This window comes from Vigna angularis, chromosome 2 (genome assembly GCF_016808095.1).
Source record: "Vigna angularis cultivar LongXiaoDou No.4 chromosome 2, ASM1680809v1, whole genome shotgun sequence".
NCBI classification, from domain to species: Eukaryota; Viridiplantae; Streptophyta; class Magnoliopsida; order Fabales; family Fabaceae; genus Vigna; species Vigna angularis.
In genome coordinates this window covers 2,654,023-2,676,543 of record NC_068971.1, presented here as the reverse complement: position 1 = coordinate 2,676,543, position 22,521 = coordinate 2,654,023, and the positions used below count along the sequence as shown (strand labels likewise).

Genomic DNA, 22,521 nt, shown 5'->3' with positions numbered 1-22,521 from the left:
CTCACTCAGGTTTTGCGACCGTGTCATTTGCACCGTTATGTTTTTAACACCGTCAGCGAGAATTTGATTGAACATTTTTTAACGAAATATGAAGTTTTATTCAATTTTTTTAAAAGATAGGATCACTTTGAACCAAACCTCTAAAAGTAGGGACTAAATGATGTATTAAACCAAGATTAAATTATGTGATCTAGTTATATATCTCATTTTATGCATTCCATCTAACTGTTATTTTAATTTTGTCTTAAATAAACAAATAGAGATGAGGTGAAAAACCATAAAAATATAAGAAACCAATATTTTTTAGTTTACAATAAGGGATATTAACATAGGGCTTTTAGATTTCTATTTTAACATTTGGGGGTTTATTTTTCTCTTTTGGCACCGGGAGAGTGCAATGAAATGAGAATTGGGAAATTGGTGCTTTCTCATTAAGCAAACTAAGAAAGCAGCATCAATAGTATATCTGTGTCCCTTTCTTCTTCTCCAATTCATTCATCCCCGCCCTCAACACTATAAATACCATAAACCCCTTCTTGCACCCTCTTTTACTCAATTCCACTTCCTAACCAAAACACTCACTCTGCAAACCTCTTTCTTGATCCGTTCCGTAATGGCCGATGGCCTCACCGTCCTCGCTGACGCTCTTTCCCCGTCCTCCTCCGGCGAGTTTATCCAGAAGTTCCGCACCGATGACGACGTTCGGTTAGGTCTAAACACCTTCTGCTCGGTCCTCCGCGGCGGTCTCCAATCTTCTGATGACGGAACCTCACGCTTCCTCTCTTGGACTGACGCACAGATTCACGGGATTTCTTCATTCGCCTACGCAATCGCGTCCGCTTCTCGATCTTTGTCAGGTATTATTTTCTGTTCAATATCACAAGAACTTGATTTCTTTTGCTTTTTTCTGTTATACGATTTGACTTGTGTGATTGTTGTTGTTGCTGTGCGAGTGTTTTTATGTTTTTAGACAAAACTTAGACAGACTGTTGCATATGTAGTTTTGGCGCTGTTCTCCAATCAGATTGAGTTTCGATACAGTAATCTCTGTTGTTTGTGTTGAGCTTTAATAGAAACGTTTATTATGTAAGTTATTGAGACGAAACTATTTCAATTCTGATTGGACAAAGCATCAACAATACTGCGTCCAAGTTTTATCTTTTGTTTTTCTTTTCTGTTTTTTGTATTATTTGAAATGATTTTTTTTTTTGAGTTTTGACTGTACATTTTGTGTTGTGATTTGGTTTGCATGAATAGTGGAGCAATCCAAGGGCGTGCTGGTTGCAATTGTGCAGCAGTCTATAGAGTTTGCTTTGTGCTATTTGGAGAATTCCGGATTTGATAGTGATGATCTAGGAATTCAGGTATGTTTATGAATTTTGTATTTTGCAAGTGCCGAAGGTCTATAGGTGAAAATTTAATGGAACTAGGGTGCACACTTTATTGAATTTTCGGCAATACATATAGAGAGGTCTATTTTTTTGTGTGTAAATTCTCAAATGAGTGATAATATACAATCCGATCAGAGAGAATTATTTGAATGAAATTTAAATTTTACTTCATAGGGCGGATCAATGACACGATTCTATTAAGTAAACAGTCACATAGGATTTTTTATAAGCTTATTGTGTAATCAATATGACACAATACATTTTTTGAAAATATAACTAGAAATACATTAAAGAAGATTGGAAGCCATACGATAGTGGGTAGCCTATTCCCATTGCAATTAATGGAATTTGAGTGTTGTACCTCTAGGATGGAGTACCCGTTGTCCAATGATCGATTGTTAAAGAAAATAAAAAAAATGAAGATGTTGCGTTAAATATGATGAAAACCTCTAAAGAACAGAAAATTGAGTATTTAAAAATAAAAAAGAGATGTTTTACATGTAATAATATCAAAATTGTACTGTTCCCTTACCTCACTGGACATTTGCCAAAGAACTGTCTCAAGAATAAGTTAGATGGACAAACATGTGCAATAATAGATCTGGCAACAAATTCTAAAGTATATGCCCAAGTTGCCTTAAGCCTTCATGAGATGTTTATGATGTTGAATGACAAAATTGTATATTGGGCCCATTTTTGTTGGTTCCTTCTTTATCATCACGGTATTGTATGCTAATAGGTCTTTCTGATTTCTAGCCCGGACGAAGAAAAAAGGCTTTTTGCTAATATATATTTAGAACAAAGTACATTCTGGTGGGCGCAGGATAAATTGATTTTCTTCTTTATTAATTGCTCTGACCTGTGTTTTTTTTGTTAAAAGTAGTTGGTATTTTTTCTTTTTGGTATTACTCATTATTGGTGCGTCTTCCAGAACAACATGATACACCTTTTAGAGATGGCTTTGGTTGATGGAATAAGTGTAGTTGCAGACGTGTTTCAGCCTACAACTGCAAGTGCCTTGGTAGATATTTTGCCAATTGTTGATGATTGTTGTAGTGATTTTGTGGATGACTACAAAAAATGCCACCTAGAAGGTATAATCTTACTACCCAAAATCAGTCAATTGCTGTCTTGTCACGGTTTTTCTTCTAATCTAACCACTGCTTGTATTTTTTTTTAATCTTTAAAAGGCTTCAGATGCTCAAAGGAAGAAAAATCAATGGATTGGCTTCTAAAAACTTTGGCCTCTGAGTGCTTGCCTCGTGATAGGCAAGAATCTGGATTCATTGAAAAAACTTGTGATCAATATTTCAATAATTTTCTCTTTCTATCCCAGCACTGGGCAGTTGTCCATGGAAAATACACTCCTCGCTTGACCTTGCTGTGCAATAAGCTAGCTAAAGTAAAAGATGTATTGGATGAGAGGGCTCTGAGTCAAAATTTTCGAAGGAGACTGTCCTTCATTTTGAGGATTTTAAAGATACTTGGAAGTCTTTTAAAGGATGTTCCATATGTTGAATACGATGCCACATTGATGAAGGCAGTTGCCACATTTTGTGATACTCTATGTAGTTTGTTTAGAATTAAGCTGGAGTTTGTGAATACCTATGCTACCACTGAAGGAAGTTTTGATAGCATTGTTTTAATGGTTATTGAAGAATTTATTCACAGTATTCAGGTTATTTTTGGCAATAGCAATGTTGCCCAGAATATTCAAACATGTATCATAGCAGCTATATTGGAGAGTTTGGATTCTTCTGTTTGGACGTATGACAAATCTTCTCCCAATTTGAAGCCCCCCCTTCCTTACTTCCCCCGATTTGTTGTGTATATGCTGAAGCTCATTAATGATCTGAAAAGACAAACACATCAAATTCCTTTTGAATGGAAAAACATCGAGGAGCACTGTGTTGGCAGTTCTACTGACTCACAGTTCAGTCATCATGAATCTGTTCCTTTGCTGAAGGGATTTACTTTTGAAGAGATTATAAAATTGATATTTCCTGTGTCAAGTCAATGGATCACCAATTTGATGCAACTTGCTTTGTTCCTTCATTCCGAAGGACTGAAGTTAAGGCCAAAATTGGAAAGGTCTCATTCTAGTTTGGTAAAAGTTACTGGAACATCTGAAGTTGAAAATGCAGTATGCCATGAGGATGAGGCTCTTTTTGGAGATCTTTTTTCTGAAACTGGGCGGTCTGTTGGATCTACTGATGGATGTGAACAACCACCTGTTAATGCATTAGTTTCTAGTTCCAGCTACCAAAATATGCCAATGCAAGCTGCTGTAGAACTTTTGAGTTTTCTAAAAACATGTATCTTCTCTGCTGAGTGGCATCCCTCTCTTTATGCTGATGCCTGCAACAAACTCAGCAGTAGAGACATTGATATTTTGCTTTCCCTACTCATTTGTCAGGGCTGTTGTTGTGAAGATAATATGTCTGATAGTTGCACTCCATTGCATGATGATGGAAAGATTGGACATATCCATGATCTTTGTTTTGATCTTTTACGCAACCTTCTCACTAATCATGCTTTGAATGATTCTCTTGAAGACTACCTTGTGGATAAAATCTTGACTGTTGAGAATGGTTCCTTCTGCTACAATGATAGAACCTTGACCCTGCTTGCTCACACATTGTTTTCTAGAGTTGGTTCTTCTGGTAGTCAGTTGAGAACAAAGATTTGCAGGGTATATGTTGCCTTTGTTGTTGAGAAGGCAAAAACAGTCTGCATTAAGTGCCCAAGTATCAATGATCTTGCTGGTACTCTTCCCTTGCTGTTTCATATTGAGGTAGTTCTTATGGCATTTCACCTGTCTTCTGAAGGAGAAAAGGCAGTGATGGCAAAATTAATATTTTCATCCCTCAAAGATGTTGCTAATTCAACATTAGATTTGAACAGCACACTATTAACATGTTGGGCTTTAGTAGTTTCAAGGTTGATCTTAATTCTTCGTCATATGATATTTCACCAACATACTTGTCCAACATCATTGCTCTTAGATGTGCGATCTAAGTTGAGAGAAGCACCACTTTCTGGCTCATCCATCCAAAACAAAGTTAATGATCACATGTCATCTTGGTCTTCAACTGCATTTAGAAACATTGGAGGTGGATTGATTGGAGAGGAAACTTTTGTGAGTAGCTTGATTGGACACCTAATTGATATTTCTGGGTCATCTACTCTTGTCAGGGAAGGTTTGGCAATTGATAGCTTAGCTTTGAACTGGGAAGAGATATATTTTACTTTTTTGCTGATTCTCGGATTTTGGAGGGGTAAAAGAGCTGCTGCAGTTGAAGATCTAATTGTTGAAAGATATGTTTTCTCTCTTTGTTGGGATATTCCTTATGTAGGCTTTGATGCGGTCCATTCAATTATAGCGTGGGATCAAGACCATCCTGTGGATCTGTCAAATATGTTGCATTTTTTCCACTTCAGCCATTTACTCCTTGGCCATCCAGAGGGCATTGAGAATTTAACTATTTCTCCAGATGTTATATTGAGCCTGCTTCAGCATTTAAATGTTTTTTCCATACCAGAATGCATTGAGCAATTAGATTGGTATTTCCTCAGAAGTGGAATGTGGCTTTCTCTGGTGCTCTCGTTCACTAATGTTGGCATATGTAAATATATCATGGACGATTATATTTCCGGAGATGGTCTATCCTGGACTGAGAATGGTTTGGGGGATGATAAATATGTTAAATGTGCTGGAAACATGATTTCTTCCATGATTGAGTCTGGCCAATTTGCTTTGCTAGTAAAGCTGTTCTCATCATTGCTGAACAAGTATTTACAAGTTTGTCAAACCGCTTTCCTTGATATCCTTAGTAACAAGCAAAAACTGGTTTCTGGGTTTTCACCATTGTTGCTTCTGAAACATGCTGAAATGGACCAAAGCCTGCAGGATGAGCTCTTGGAGAGGAGTGGTTCCAATGCAGGCGAGTTGCAGTCTATTCTTAGCATTATATCAAGGCTGGATACTATTGTTGATAAAAAGGCCTCTGGTATTCTTTCTAAAGCTTCTTGGGAGTGCCTATTGCATGGTTTTCCTTTTAATCTTTCTACTCCCAGTGCTACCATGTTTTCTTGTATTCTTAGTATAAGAGGTATTATCTTTGCCTTAAATGGTTTACTTAGAATAAAAGAAGCAGGAAGTATTATTAACGTGGGGACTGAAGTTCTTGAACAAGTTCTTGATGCAGTAACAATCATCAAGTATGATCGGATCTTTGAAAGTGTCCATGAGCAATGCGACAGTATCTATGAATGCTTGAGTGCTGAACTGGAATTGTCATGTTATGAAGATTTAATTCTAATGAAACAAATGGAAGGATTTCTGAAGGATGTCAATGCTGGAGGAGCATGTGATTGCAGTCTTCGTGAATGGATAGTCTGTAAAATTATTGATATGTTAAACAGCCTAAGAAGAGACCCTTCAGAGTCTGTTATATTATTTCGTTTCTATCTCGGTGTTGAAAAATTGCCTGAAAAGATGAATAAGGTTTTGCAGTTGCATCTTGGTGATTGCTTGGTTCTAATAGATTCTTTAGATTCCTGCTTCTCTGAATCAGTGAATGTGAAGGTTCTTGGTTTCTTTGTGGATCTTTTGTCTGGTGAGCAATTTCCTGACCTCAGAATGAAGATACAAAAGAGATTTCTAGACAGAGATGTAAATTGTGTATCTCAGTGGTTGGAGAGGAGGCTTTTAGGAAGCATAATTAAATCAGATAGTGGGGTGAACTGTGCAAATGGGAGCTCCATTTCTCTTAGGGAGTCAACAATGAATTTTATTCTGTGTCTTGTATCACCACCCTCTGAACAACTATCAAAAGAACTGCAGCAGCATATATTTAATTCTGCATTGGGGTCACTTGATTCTGCCTTTTTGTTGTTTGATATACATGTAGCAAAGGCTTTTTTCAATTTCATTGTTCAAATTTCTAGAGGAGAGTTTTTGATGAAACAGCTTCTGATGAGGACTATAATGTTGATGGAGAAACTGGTGGCCAATGAAAATCTGCTTCCCGGACTGAAGTTTCTATTTGGCTTTATTGAAACTATATTGAGTGATTGTGGATCTGGTAAAATTTCCTTGCAAAAGGCAACTAAGAAGTGTTCTTCTGGCAATAGTCTTGGTGTAGGACATGCTACTGCTCGGCTGGTTGGATCTAGAAAAAATTCTGAGACATATATTCTCTCTGCCAATCAAGAAGGGGGGTCAACCTCTCTTGAATGTGATGCAACTTCTGTAGATGAGGATGAGGATGATGCAACTTCTGATGGAGAGGTTCTTAGCATAGATAAGGATGATGAAGAGGATGCTAACAGTGAAAGAGCCCTTGCCTCTAAAGTTTGCACATTTACTTCCAGTGGCAGCAATTTCATGGAGCAACATTGGTATTTCTGCTATACTTGTGACTTGACTGTATCCAAAGGCTGCTGCTCTGTCTGTGCCAAGGTTTGTCATCGGGGTCATCGTGTTGTCTATTCACGTTCAAGCCGGTTCTTTTGTGACTGTGGAGCTGGGGGTGTGAGGGGTAGCAATTGCCAATGCCTGAAACCTCGAAAGTTTACTGGAGATAACAGCGCCCCTGTTCGTGGCTCAAATACTTTTCAGTCATTTTTACCCTTCCCCGAGGATGGGGATCAGCTGCCAGATAGTGATTCAGATTTTGAAGAAGAAATCAGTTCAGATGCAGATAACTCGCTTCGGTTATCTATTCCTAAAGAGCTTCAAGAAGGGATTCCAATGTTATTGGAAGAACTTGATATTGAGAGTCGGGTGCTGAATCTTTGCTCTTCTTTGTTACCATTTATACGAAGCAGAAGAGATTCTCACCATTCCAAAGATAACAAGATTTGTACGGGTGAAGATAAGGTGATTTCTCATGGCATTGATCTCTTGATATTAAAGAAGGCATATAAAACTGGATCATTTGATCTCAAGATAAAGGTTGATTATTCAAATGCCAAAGAGCTTAAATCACATTTAGCAAGTGGTTCTCTTGTGAAGTCCTTGATTAGTGTGAGTGTACGTGGTCGACTTGCCATTGGTGAAGGTGATAAAGTTGCTATATATGATGTTGGGCAGTTGATTGGTCAAGCTACCATTGCACCTGTGACAGCTGACAAGACCAATGTGAAACCTCTTTCTAAAAATATTGTCCGCTTTGAAATTGTACAACTTGCATTCAACCCTGTGGTTGAGAACTATCTACTTGTAGCAGGTTACGAGGATTGCCAGGTCCTGACACTGAATCCTCGTGGTGAAGTGATTGACCGCCTTGCCATTGAACTAGCTTTGCAAGGCGCATATATTAGACGGGTGGATTGGGTGCCATGTTCTCAAGTTCAATTAATGGTTGTGACTAATAGATTTGTAAAGATATATGACCTTTCTTTGGACAACATCAGTCCAATGCACTACTTCACTTTGCAAGATGACATGATTGTGGATGCAGTTCTTTGTCCGGCTTCCCAAGGTAGAATGTTTCTCCTTGTTCTTTCAGAAAATGGAAACTTATTCAGTTTAGAGTTGTCCGTCAAAGGTAATGTTGGGGCTGTGCCATTGAAAGAACTTGTACAACTTCAGGGGAAAGAGATTCATGCAAAGGGATCGTCATTATATTTCTCTCCAACTTATAAGCTACTATTTGTATCTTTTCAAGATGGCACCTCATTGGTCGGTTGCCCAAGCCCTGATGCAGCTTCTCTAGTTGAGGTGTCTTCTGTATACGAGGAACAAGAAAGTAATCTCCGGCCTGCAGGAGTACATCATTGGAAAGAATTGCTTTCGGGCAGTGGATTATTTGCTTGCTTATCAACAATGAAATCAAATTCTGCACTTACTGTGTCAATGGGAGAACATGAGATAATCGCTCAGTGTATGCGACATTCAGTTGGTTCCACCTCACCTATAGTTGGTATGACTGCATACAAACCACTATCAAAGGATAAAATCCACTGTTTTGTTTTACATGATGATGGTAGCCTTCAAATATATTCTCATACCCCTGCTGGTGTCGATGCAAGTGCGATTGTAGCATCTGAAAAAGTTAAGAAATTGGGTTCGGGAATTCTCAATAAAGCCTATGCTGGTACAAATCCTGAATTTCCTCTTGATTTCTTTGAGAAGACTGTGTGCATTACACCGGATGTGAAACTAGGTGGTGATGCCATTAGAAATGGAGATTCTGAAGGAGCTAAACAGAGTTTTCTAAATGAGGATGGCTTTCTAGAAAGCCCAAGTCCTGCTGGTTTTAAGGTATCTTATTTGTTTTAGTTACTTTGATTTCAAAGTGAATATTTATAGTTGTTTTACATTGTGACATACTCTGTTTTTGTGGCCGAGGGGATCAGCAACTTCCTAAAATCAAGTATTTATGTACAGTGGGGCTTGTTTTTAGGTGTAGGTTGTTTGGTTATCACCTAAATTTTCTAAAAACAGTTCTCATTTGAAGCAAATTTCAAATAAAACTCTGCATAGGAAGTTGTTAACTTTACCATTTCAAGTTAAGATAGTCTGGTTAATTAACATGTTCATACGAATAAATTCAATAAAGCATTTTGAACCCAATTTTCACCTGGTTTGTTTTTATCTAGTTCCAATGTCTACTACCATACGACTCATACTAGTTTAAAAATTCAAGAAACACCCCCTAGATGATATAGTAATCGTCCTTTTTTAGAAACAAAGCCCTAAATGAACATTTTTTAATTATCCGGATCTGATTATATGATTGATACTCCAAGGTATAACTCCTATTCCTTGCTGTACTTTTCATGTTCTATAAATTTTATCAAATACGGGGAAGTGTAGGGATGCTTATTTAATTGAGTAGTTAGTGTCTGATGCATGTTATAATTTAGAAAGTTGGATCCGGACACCATCTCTGGCTGGCCAGGTTTTCTTATTAGTTGTAATCAATTAAACTTTTCATTGTTCTCTTGGTAGTGATTTTGTTTTATGATGTGAATAATTTGGTAAAAAGGAATCTGTTTTGTATATTTACATTTATTTTATCCATTTACTAAAAGTAGAAGGGGAGGTGGTTTCACTTTTGGCTTTTTATGCTGTGTCTTTTGAAAGTGACTGTTTATAGCCGTATATCTTCCTAATTTCTTCCTTGATGTATCTTTACAGATATCCATCTTCAATTCAAATCCTGATATAGTCATGGTGGGTTTTCGAGTTCATGTGGGAAATACATCAGCAAGTCACATACCATCTAGCATTTCTATTTTCCAAAGAGTCGTTAAATTAGACGAGGGAATGAGGTCCTGGTATGATATTCCATTCACTGTTGCAGAGTCGCTTCTTGCAGATGAAGAATTTACAATATCAGTTGGGCCAACCTTTAATGGCTCAACACTTCCTAGAATTGACTCACTCGAAGTTTATGGCCGAGCTAAAGATGAATTTGGTTGGAAAGAGAAAATGGATGCTGTTTTAGATATGGAAGCAAGAGCACTTGGTTCAAATTCATCACTTAGTGGATCTGGAAAGAAGCGCCGGTCAATGCAGTCTTCTCCTATTCAGGAGCAAGTAATTGCAGATGGGCTCAAGTTAATTACTAAGTTCTATTCATCATGTAGGCAACAGGATTGCTCAAGGCTTGAGGAAGCAAAAACTGAACTTGAAAAACTGAAGTGCAAGCCTTTACTAGAAACAATATTTGAGTGTGATAGAGAACCAATTCTGCAGGCTTCTGCTAGTCGTGTCTTACAAGCAGTTTTTCCAAAGAAAGAGATATACCATCAAGTAATCTATAGGGTCATTTGTTTCTTCTATACCTAGTCTGTTTTGTCATTATTCCTGCTTATAGTACCATGCTAATTATTACAATCTGTAATTCTTACATTAGGTTAAGGATACCATGCGGCTTCTTGGAGTGGTAAAATCCTCATCAATACTATCCTCGAGGCTAGGGATAGGTGGTGCTTCGGGAAGTTGGATCATTGAAGAGTTCACCACCCAGATGCGTGCAGTTTGTAAGATTGCATTGCAACGCCGTTCAAATTTAGCAACATTTTTGGAGACAAATGGTATTGCTGTCTTTGTTATTGAATCTTAAAAGTTAGCTTTCTCTTGTATATGTTTAAACACAGCGAGGACATAAGTAAGAACATGCATTGGTCAATTTGAAACATCCACGTTATTCCCACAAAATATCTACTTTGTTTTTTCCAAATTCTCAATTACCCATTATTTGTAATGGTATTTGACATTGTGACTCTGGTTTAAATATGGTATGAAATATACTGTATTAAAAATGTGTTAGAATGTAATTAGCTGTTACAGATTTATAGGAAATTAACAGTTACATTACATATTCTAGCAAATTAGGATGGTTGATTCCTGATTATTAGGTGGAAATTTATTATCATTGATTCTGTAAAGTAATATAATTACATATTGTGTGGTCTGCATTAGGCACACAAACATTTAGCCAATATACTTTTCTATATGAACTATTAAATCGTTCCTATAATAACAATGAACATATTATGCTTCATGAAGAAATCAAACCGATTCTTTTTTGTAGCAATATATTGTATTTCCAGGTTGTTCTGGTTCATATTGAATCTTGGATAGCATTGAAGTACTTCTCAGAGATCTTTAGTGGTATATGAGAAAGCTATGAGCTAGTATGATCAGATTTTTTATTAGGGTTGAGAGCAATCTAGGAACCATAGTAATGCTGGTGTAGTTTGTCTGTTTGCCCGATCTCAGGTTTTTGAGTCAGCATTCTTAATGGAAAAATATTGCTTCTAAAGAAAATGCCCATGTAATTTTAATTTACGCATGAGTTCTGATGTTTAAAAAATTAAATAATGTCATACTTATTTTCGTGTGTTTTTATTAATTTTGGGCTATTCAGAATAAGTAAGATTAGATTAATCATGCATTTTTCACTGTATGCTAATCATACAATTCAACTAATGGAGGTGCTAGTGTTATGAATCAAAAGACTGAAGTCATTCTGTCCTGTGTGGACGTATTTGTTCTATATCTGTCATTCTATTGTGCTATAACATGTTTTCTTTTCTGGTGTAGGCTCAGAAGTGGTGGATGTACTCATGCGAGTTTTATGGGGAATTTTGGATTTTGAGCAGCCTGACACACAAACCATGAACAACATTGTTATGTCTGCAGTTGAACTCATTTATTGCTATGCCGAATGCTTGGCCCTACATGGAAAAGATGCAGGAGTGCATTCCGTGGCACCTTCTGTTGTGTTACTTAAGAAGCTTCTATTTTCATCCAATGAAGCTGTTCAAACAGCTAGCAGGTATTTTAACTCACTTCTTTCTTGTTTTTCTTAATCTGAATTTGATATTAACATATTACACATCTCCTTTTCCCCAGTTTGGCCATATCTTCGAGATTGCTTCAGGTCCCTTTCCCAAAACAGACCATGTTGGCTACTGATGATGCTGTTGAAAGTGTAGTGTCAATTCCTGGCGCAGCTGACTCAAGTACCGGAAACAACCAAATCATGATTGAGGACGACACTATCACTTCATCAGTCCAATATTGTTGTGATGGTTGTTCAACAGTACCTATACTAAGGCGAAGATGGCATTGTACTGTTTGTCCTGATTTTGACTTGTGTGAGGCTTGCTATGAACTAGATGCAGATCGACTTCCTCCACCACATTCTAGAGATCATCCTATGACAGCAATTCCAATTGAAGTGGATTCAGTGGGAGATGGCAGTGAATTTCACTTCACAGCTGATGATGTTAGTGACCAGAACTTAATGCCTGTTCCTGCTGATAGCCAGATGCAGAATTCTTCTCCATCAATTCATGTCTTGGAACTAAATGATTCTGGGGATTTTGCCTCTTCATTAACTGATCCTGTCTCAATTTCTGCTTCCAAACGGGCCATAAATTCTTTACTTCTTTCTGAGCTTCTTGAGCAATTGAAAGGATGGATGGATTCAACCTCAGGAGTTCAAGCAATCCCTGTTATGCAGCTTTTCTACAGGTTGTCATCTGCTGTTGGTGGACCTTTTATAGACTGCTCTAAGCCGGATAGCTTAGATCTGGAGAAGGTAATCAAGTGGTTTTTGGATGAGATTAATCTCACCAGACCATTTGTAGCCAGATACCGTTCATCATTCGGTGAAGTTGCTATCCTGGTCTTCATGTTTTTCACATTGATGCTTAGAAACTGGCATCAGCCTGGTAGTGATGGTTCAATGCCAAGACAGAGTGGAACTACTGACATGCAAGATAAAAATGTGGTTCATTTTCCACCATCAACCTCAGCCAGTGTTAAGACCTCATTAGGTGATCAAGAGAAGATTGACTTTGCATCACAACTGCTTCGAGCTTGTGATTCTCTTAGGCAGCAATCGTTTGTAAATTATTTAATGGATATATTGCAGCAGCTAGTGTATGCTTTCAAATCTCCTGTTAACAATGAAGGTGTGCATAGTAATACTGGGCCTGGATGTGGGGCTCTACTAACAGTCCGTAGAGATTTACCAGCTGGTAATTTTTCACCTTTCTTTTCTGATTCATATGTCAAAGTGCATCGAACAGACATCTTCATGGACTACCACAGACTTTTATTAGAGAATGCTTTCCGACTGGTGTACACCCTTGTTCGGCCAGAAAAGCATGACAAAACTGGGGAAAAAGAAAAGGTCTACAAGTTATCATATGGTAAGGATTTGAAGCTTGATGGTTATCAAGATGTTCTCTGCAGTTACATTAACAATCCTCACACCAATTTCGTAAGAAGATATGCCAGGAGGCTTTTTCTGCATCTCTGTGGGAGCAAGTCTCATTATTACAGTGTTCGAGACTCTTGGCAGTTCTCTAGTGAAGCCAAGAGACTTTATAAACACATAAACAAATCTGGTGGTTTTCAAAATAATCCCATCCCATATGAAAGAAGTGTAAAGATTGTCAAATGCCTTTCCACTATGGCAGAAGTTGCTGCCGCACGTCCTCGTAACTGGCAGAAGTACTGTTTAAGGCATGGAGATATTTTGTCTTTCCTGATAAATGGTATATTTTATTTTGGTGAAGAGTCTGTTATTCAGACTCTTAAGCTTCTCAATTTTGCCTTCTATACAGGAAAAGATATTGTTCACACTCCTCTAAAAATGGAGTCAGGAGACCTAAGTTCAAACAAATCAGGTACCACTCAAGAATCAAAGAAGAAAAAGAAAGGTGAAGATGGAGCTGAATCTGGTTCGGAGAAGTCTTATTTAGATATGGAAGCAGCAGTTGATGTCTTCACTGACAAGAGTAGCCATATTTTGAAACAGTTCATAGATTGTTTCCTTTTGGAGTGGAATTCAATTAGTGTGCGTGCAGAAGCCAAATTAGTTTTATATGGTGTCTGGCATCATGCTAAACCAATATTTAAGGAAACCATTCTATCCTCCCTGTTGCAGAAAGTTAAGTTCCTTCCCATGTATGGACAGAATATAGTTGAGTATACAGAACTTGTTACTTGGTTGCTTGGAAGATCCCCTGATTCTAGTTCAAAACACAGGATTTCTGACCTTGTGGACCGATGCTTGACATCTGATGTGATTAGATGCATCTTTGAGACTCTCCATTCACAGAACGAGCTGTTAGCCAACCATCCAAATTCTCGCATATATAACACTTTGAGTGGCTTAGTGGAATTTGATGGATACTATCTGGAGAGTGAACCTTGTGTTGCCTGCAGCACTCCTGAAGTACCTTACAGCAAGATGAAGCTAGATTCACTGAAATCTGAAACAAAATTCACTGACAACCGGATCATAGTGAAATGCACTGGGAGTTACACAATCCAGACCGTGATAATGAATGTTCACGATGCCAGAAAGTCAAAATCAGTGAAGGTTTTGAACCTGTACTACAATAACAGGCCAGTCACTGACTTGTCAGAGTTGAAAAATAACTGGTCTTTATGGAAGCGTGCAAAAAGTTGTCATCTTGCATTCAATCAGACAGAGCTTAAAGTTGAATTTCCCATTCCAATTACAGCTTGTAACTTCATGATTGAACTAGATTCATTCTATGAAAATCTTCAGGCATTGTCTCTTGAACCATTGCAATGTCCACGTTGTAGTCGTCCAGTCACAGATAAACATGGTATATGTAGCAACTGTCATGAAAATGCTTATCAGTGTAGGCAATGTCGCAACATTAATTATGAGAATTTAGACTCTTTTCTATGCAATGAGTGTGGATACAGTAAATATGGGCGGTTTGAGTTTAATTTCATGGCAAAGCCAAGTTTTACATTTGATAATATGGAGAATGATGAGGACATGAAAAAAGGATTGGCAGCCATAGAATCTGAATCAGAGAATGCTCATAGGAGATATCAGCAACTTTTGGGTTTCAAAAAGCCCTTGCTGAAAATTGTATCAAGCATTGGTGATAGTGAAATAGACTCGCAACAGAAGGACTCCATACAGCAAATGATGGTTTCTTTACCTGGTCCTTCATGTAAAATCAACAGGAAGATTGTTCTTCTTGGAGTTCTGTATGGAGAGAAGTGCAAAGCAGCTTTTGATTCTGTCAGCAAAAGTGTCCAGACACTGCAAGGACTACGCAAGGTGTTGATGAATTATCTGCATCAGAAGCATTCTGATGCTAGCGTGGCCTCAAGATTTGTTGTTTCCAGATCACCAAATAATTGCTACGGCTGTGCAACTACGTTTGTAACACAATGTCTGGAACTATTACAGGTGCTAGCAAGGCATCCAAATTCTAAGAAACAACTTGTTTCATCTGGCATTTTGTCTGAGTTATTTGAGAATAACATTCATCAAGGGGCTAAAGCTGCACGTGTCCAAGCAAGGATCGTACTTTGTTCTTTATCTGAAGGTGATGTAAATGCAGTTACTGAGTTGAACAGTCTGATACAAAAGAAAGTTTTGTACTGCCTTGAGCATCATCACTCCATGGACATTGCTGTGACTACGCGTGAGGAACTGTTATTACTTTCTGAGGTGTGTTCTTTGGCTGACGAATTCTGGGAATCCAGATTACGTGTTGTGTTTCAATTATTGTTTTCTTCCATCAAGTTAGGTGCCAAGCATCCGGCCATATCTGAGCATGTCATTCTTCCTTGTCTGAGAATTATATCTCAGGCCTGCACACCTCCAAAACCTGAGACACCAGACAAAGAGCAAGGACTCGGGAAATCTCCTGCAAATACAAAGGATGAGACTGTTCAAACTGTATCCATGACTGGTGCTGTCACTGCTAGCGGAACAAAAGCCTTTCCTGATTCATCAGAAAGAAATTGGGATGCCACACCCAAGACTAGAGATATTCAATTATTGAGCTATTCAGAATGGGAGAAGGGAGCTTCCTATCTTGATTTTGTTAGAAGGCAATATAAAGTGTCTCAGGCTGTCAAAGGTACAGGCCAAAGGTCACGACCACAAAGGCATGATTACCTGGCCCTTAAATATGCTTTGAGGTGGAAGCGTCGTGCTGGTAAAGCAGCTAAAAGTGACTTGTCGGTATTTGAGTTGGGATCATGGGTTAAAGAACTTGTTTTGAGTGCTTGTTCTCAATCTATTAGATCAGAGATGTGCACACTCATAAGCATGCTGTGTGCTCAAAGTTCATCCAGACGCTTCCGATTGCTGAACCTAATAGTTTCTTTGTTACCTGCAACACTTTCTGCTGGTGAAAGTGCTGCAGAGTATTTTGAGCTGCTATTCAAGATGGTAGATTCAGAGGAGTCTCTTCTATTTTTGACTGTTCGGGGGTGTCTACGTACAATATGTACTCTAATTACCCAAGAAGTGAATAATGTTGAGTCTTTGGAGAGGAGTCTGCACATTGATATAACCCAGGGGTTTATCCTTCACAAGCTCATAGAGCTTCTTGGTAAATTTTTGGAGGTTCCAAATATTAGATCAAGGTACAATTTCTGATTGAATAATTTTCTTTTTGATTATACAACTTCGGTTTTCATCTCATTAGAAAAAGCTATTGTTTCCAGATTCATGCGAGATGACTTGCTTTCTGAAATTCTTGAGGCCCTTATTGTAATTCGTGGCTTGATAGTTCAGAAGACAAAGTTGATAAGTGATTGCAATCGTCTACTTAAAGATCTTTTAGATAGTCTGCTGGAGGAAAGCAGTGAAAACAAGCGACAATTCATCAGGGCTTGTGTCAATGGCTTGGAAATACACAGGGAGGAGAGAAAGGGGCGGGCTTGTTTGGTATGGATGAATTATATTTTCGTTCTCCTAACTAATTTATTTATCCCTTGAACCAGTTGTAATAATTTTCTATCCAACAAAGTATCAATTTAGTTACATGGGAATTCTTGTACTTACTGAATGTTAAACTTATAATAAAACTTTTCATTCTCTTTGAGAACTTGATGTGATCTATACCTGCTTTTGCAGTTTATCTTAGAGCAACTATGCAATGTGATCTGCCCCTCAAAACCGGAACCTGTATATTTGTTGGTCCTGAACAAAGCACATACGCAGGAAGAGTTTATCAGGGGATCAATGACTAAGAATCCATATTCGAGTGTTGAAATTGGCCCATTAATGCGTGATGTTAAGAACAAGATCTGCCATCAGTTGGAATTGTTAGGTCTTCTCGAGGATGACTATGGAATGGAATTGTTAGTTGCTGGAAATATTATCTCTCTTGATTTGAGCATTGCACAAGTGTATGAGCAAGTCTGGAAGAAATCAAATCAATCATCAAACCTGACTAATTCCAACTTGTTGTCTCCAAATGCTGTCAACTCATCCAGAGATTGCCCTCCAATGACAGTAACTTATCGGCTTCAGGTTTGTTTCCATCATTGAGCATGTGATTTGGTTTATTTGATAAACATTTGCTTTTGAATTTATACAGTATATTTTATGAAATATGATTTCCAGGGCTTGGATGGTGAAGCAACTGAACCGATGATTAAAGAGTTGGAGGAAGATAGAGAGGAGTCTCAGGATCCAGAGGTTGAGTTTGCCATAGCAGGTGCTGTTCGTGAGTGTGGTGGACTGGAGATACTACTGTCCATGATTCAGGTTTGCACATTTTCATTGATATATGTGGTCTTGAATATTGTTGTATTTTTGGAAATTTCGACTTTAGTGGTTGCAGCGATAGGAATTGAGCACTTCTTTAATTAAAAATTGATGGATGAAAAATACATCAACTGTGAATAAATATCTGTTTGACAACTGCTTGGAAATGTGGTTATCTATACATACATATATATATATATATATATATACATATATCTATACATACATATATCTATACATACATATATATATATATGCACATATATATACACACACACACACACACACACATATATATATATATATATATATGAATTGTGACGTTTATGAATTCTTTTTAAGTTCATTTGCTATCTTCTGCCAAGTCTTCCTACGTTGGACCACTGTATATTCTCTCTTTTTTTAGTATGCCTCTTATTACAAATACACTACTGGACATGATTCAGGTTTTCACTTTTTTTCCTTGACATGTAGACTTGAACATTGTTGTATTTGGAAATTTCAACTACTTTAGTGGTTGCAGTGATAGGAATTGGTGAAAACTCTTTTTGAGATAAAAGTTGAAGTATGGAAATTCATCAACCGTGAAGCAATATTTGTTTGACAACTGCTTGGAAATTTATCACCTGTGTGTGAATGGTGATGTTTATGAGTGCTTCTTAAGTTCATTTGCTATCTGCTGGCAAGTCTTTCTGAGTCAGACCCCTGTCTATTCACTGTTTTTTTAAATTGCATCTTATTTTAAATACACTAGCTTCTACAAAAGTTGAAGTATTAATTACAAGAAAAATAATATTAACATGTGGATATGATTATATTGATTTCTTAGAGGAATTGATGTGATATATATTACATTATTTCTATCATGTATGAAGCTGAATACAAAGGGAGCTTTATAGAAGCTACCCTTGAAAACAAGAAGACTAAAGCACCCAAAAAAGATACAACAAAGGGAACAGCTGGAAATAACAAACCAGAGAGAGAAATAATGTAACAGAAACATACAGAGATAGAAAATAAAATCTCTTATTTTCTTTATTTTAGTACTATCGAATATTTTGTCCAAAATGAGTAACATTTCTTCAGTTATATGCTACAAAACAAACTAGGTATATATGATCCATTTATGATATAGTTTATTGTATCTTATTTTGATTTAATTTTACAATTTAAATTTAATTTTGTTTTAAAGAATACAAGGACATTTATTTTTGTTTAGGAGAAATCCTATTTCATTATTACTTATTAGAGTAAGACTACTCTAACTACACATCAGGGTTCTTTTCAATGAGAATGATATTGTTGTTCTATTGTAATTTTTCACTGGGAATGGTTCTTTGATATTATTTTTTCTTCATTCACATTGACCAAACCATGCCATTGTACTTGATAGCCTCTTAGTAGTTGCTTTGATGATTAATGTGATGTTTTGTTGGACAAGGCAAGCATATCAAATGAAAACTACTTCAGTTTGTGTAAAATGCTCATTTTCATTTTCCAGATTTATTCATGCATTGTTTCTGATGTTTTGGTAAAATCTCTAATCCCGCAGTTTGCAACCTTAACATTGATAATATGATTTTCACACATTTTTCTGATCTACAGCGTCTGCGAGATGATTTCAAGTCCAATCAGGAGCAACTGGTTGCAGTTCTTAATCTTCTTATGTACTGTTGCAAAATCAGAGAAAATAGACGAGCCTTGTTGAAGCTAGGAGCTTTAGGTTTGCTTCTTGAGACTGCAAGGCGAGCTTTCTCAGTTGATGCCATGGAGCCAGCTGAAGGCATACTTTTGATTGTAGAAAGTCTGACCTTAGAAGCGAATGAAAGTGACAATATAAGCATCACACAAAGTGCCTTTACTGTCACTAGTGAAGAAGCTGGAACAGGTGAGCAAGCCAAGAAGATAGTTCTAATGTTCTTGGAGAGATTATCTCATCCATTGGGGCTTAAGAAATCAAACAAACAACAGAGGAACACAGAGATGGTTGCTCGAATATTGCCTTACTTAACCTATGGTGAACCTGCAGCTATGGAAGCTCTTATCGAGCATTTTAGTCCTTACTTGCAAGATTGGGGAGCATTTGACCATTTGCAGAAACAACATCTGAATAATCCAAAGGATGATAATATTGCTCAGCAAGTTGCGAAGCAGAGATTCACACTGGAAAATTTTGTTAGAGTTTCAGAGTCTCTCAAGACAAGTTCTTGTGGAGAGAGATTAAAGGACATTATCCTAGAGAAAGGTATAACTAAAACGGCAATAACATATTTGAAAGATAATTTTTCCAATACAGGGCAGGCTGGATTTAAGAACAGTGCTGAATGGGCACAGGGTTTAACACTGCCATCTGTCCCCCTTATATTGTCTTTGCTGAGGGGTTTATCAATGGGGCATATGCTCACTCAGAAGTGTATTGATGAAGAAGGTATCTTACCCTTGTTGCATGCATTGGAAGGAGTTACAGTAGTAAATGAAATCGGGGTAAGGGCTGAAAATTTGTTGGACACACTATCTAACAAGGAGGGGAAAGGAGATGGATTCTTAGAGGAAAAGGTGTGTAAGCTGCGGCATGCAACTAGGGATGAAATGAGGCGACGGGCTCTACGGAAGAGAGAGGAATTGCTTCAGGTATTTTATATAAAACCTTTATTTACTCACTTGAGTATAAAGACAATAGTGTTTGAAATGGTAAAACTAAGTTAACCGTTGGGTTGTTTTCTTGGTTAAGCATGTTCTTTGTTTGGAAAAAGTGCATTGGGGATTGTCTAAGTGCTTACTGTGCCAGATCGCATGTTTCTCTATTTTTATTCCAACTTCCAAACATAATGTTTTGATATGAAATTAGCGATTCTTCTTCTGTTGTCTGTCAATAGAAAATGCTGATTTTAGTTTGGTGGAACTTTTCTGCCGTTTTCATATATTTCTTGTTTACTGCTTTCCCTCACCAGATTGAATTTGAATTTTCGTTCAGATTTGACAAATTCATATGGCATGATATGTGTGTGTGTGTGTGTATATATATATATATATTCAACTTTAAACTCTATCGGAATCTGAATTCTTGTTCCCTTTTGACTTATCCGTTATGCCTGATACAGGGGCTAGGAATGCGTCAAGAACCCTCTTCAGATGGAGGTGAACGTATTGTTGTTTCCCTGCCAGTCCTTGAAGGTTTAGAAGATGTCCAGGAGGAGGAGGATGGGCTGGCATGCATGGTATGCCGGGAAGGATACAGTTTAAGGCCTGCTGATTTATTGGGTGCTTACTCTTACAGTAAGCGAGTGAATCTAGGTGTTGGTTCTTCAGGAAGTGCTCGTGGAGGAGAGTGTGTTTACACTACAGTAAGTTACTTCAATATTATTCATTTCCAGTGCCATCAAGAGGCCAAGAGAGCTGATGCTGCTTTGAGGAATCCAAAGAAAGAGTGGGATGGGGCAACACTTAGAAACAACGAGTCTCTTTGTAATTCGTTATTCCCAGTCAGAGGTCCATCTGTTCCTCTGGCACAGTATCTTCGCCATGTTGACCAGTATTGGGACAACCTGAATGCACTTGGACGCGCTGATGGAAATAGGCTCCGCCTGCTGACTTATGACATTGTTCTGGTATGTTACTCAACTGCAATATGTTTGTTCTTTTCCTGTTTCTGAGAGGGGGAGTTTGGCTGTTAAGATTGTGATGATAAAAGTAATAATAATAAAAGGTTAAAAGCTTAAAATAGATCAGGGATTCTTGTCTGTACCATTTAACAGCATATGCAAGTGTTTCATTTGATAACTGAATTTCTTGGTTCCAAGGTGTGATTACATTTATCTTTGCACTTGCTTGAATCAAGTGATTACTGTATGGCTGGTGTTCATGCAATTTTTCCCCCATCTTTGTAGATGTTAGCTCGGTTTGCAACAGGAGCATCGTTCAGTGCAGATAGCCGAGGGGGTGGACGGGAAAGTAATTCCCGGTTCCTCCCATTTATGATCCAAATGGCACGCCATCTACTTGATCAAGGAAGCCCCTCCCAGCGTCGCAATATGGCCAGGGCAGTATCAGCATACATATCCTCTTCCTCGTCAGATGTCAGACCCTCTTCTCCATCTGGCACCCAACCTTCATTGGGCACCGAAGAGACTGTCCAATTTATGATGGTAAACTCATTTCTCTCAGAGTCTTATGAGTCCTGGCTGCAGCATCGCCGTGCTTTTCTGCAGCGTGGAATTTACCACGCATACATGCAGCACACACATTCTCGTGCACCATCTGTTACAGCTCCTCCACAAGGTGTAGAATCTGGAAGCATGGGCCAAAGTGCTACAGCAGAAGCAGGGAAGAACGATGATCTTTTGTCTATTATTCGTCCAATGCTTGTCTATACAGGCTTAATTGAGCAGTTACAACATTTCTTCAAGGTCAAGAAATCAGCAAGTGCAATACCTGCAAGGACTGAAGGGGCTTCATCTACAACAGAAGGGGAAGATGAAAATGGAACCCTGGAACCCTGGGAAGTAGTTATGACAGAGCGACTCTTGAATATAAAGGAGCTGCTCGGATTCCCCAACGAGATGCTGTCATGGCTTGATGACATTAATTCTGCCACGGACTTGCAGGAGGCCTTTGACATAGTTGGTGTTCTTGCTGAGGTGTTGTCTGGTGGGTTCACCCGGTGTGATGATTTTGTGCAGGCTGCAATTAATGCGGGGAAAAGCTGAATATTTTTGTGTTTCTCATTCGTAATAGTGAAATATTAAACAGCTCAACTCCTACTCTGAGGGAATGTAAAACGCTTGGCTACTATGTTCTTTTGAACGTACGAAGCCGATGAAAATGCAAGGGGGGGACCTGCATATTGTGATGGTGTGCCAAAAAAAAAACTTTCTTTTTTAATGCTTCATTCGATAAATCCCCGACCCAGATCAAACTTGCCTATGCGATTACGTAACATAGAGGACAAAGAACTCCCAAGAACAGCTAATTTCTGGCAACATAACCCATATGGAATCTCCCTCTAAATCGATTATTACATATAAACGTAAGAAATTACACGTCGTAGTTTCAAGGGTATGACATCCAAAAGCAAGAAACAAATCGTTTATTATGAT

The 22,521-nt window shown here is 38.0% G+C and overlaps 1 protein-coding gene across 1 annotated transcript; it reads left to right on the top strand.

The window, feature by feature from the left end:
- The first annotated feature begins 379 nt into the window (after nt 1-379).
- Nucleotides 380-22,173, top strand: LOC108327694 (auxin transport protein BIG). Its single transcript, XM_017561381.2, has 14 exons — nt 380-857; nt 1,258-1,364; nt 2,323-2,485; nt 2,582-8,661; nt 9,541-10,158; nt 10,262-10,442; nt 11,455-11,689; nt 11,767-16,296; nt 16,378-16,600; nt 16,790-17,188; nt 17,282-17,425; nt 19,031-20,056; nt 20,527-21,033; nt 21,313-22,173. The coding sequence occupies exons 1-14, from the start codon at nt 614-616 to the stop codon at nt 22,129-22,131; spliced, it is 15,276 nt and encodes a 5,091-aa protein (XP_017416870.1). The 5' UTR covers nt 380-613; the 3' UTR covers nt 22,132-22,173.
- Nucleotides 22,174-22,521: the final 348 nt, after the last annotated feature.

Coding starts and splice junctions, on each gene's coding strand:
- LOC108327694 (XM_017561381.2), top strand. CDS start 614: ATGGCCGATGGCCTCACCGTCCTCGCTGACGCTCTTTCCCCGTCCTCC. Junction 2,486..2,581: donor CAAAAAATGCCACCTAGAAG/GTATAATCTTAC, acceptor AATCTTTAAAAG/GCTTCAGATGCTCAAAGGAA. Junction 16,601..16,789: donor GAAAGGGGCGGGCTTGTTTG/GTATGGATGAAT, acceptor CTGCTTTTGCAG/TTTATCTTAGAGCAACTATG.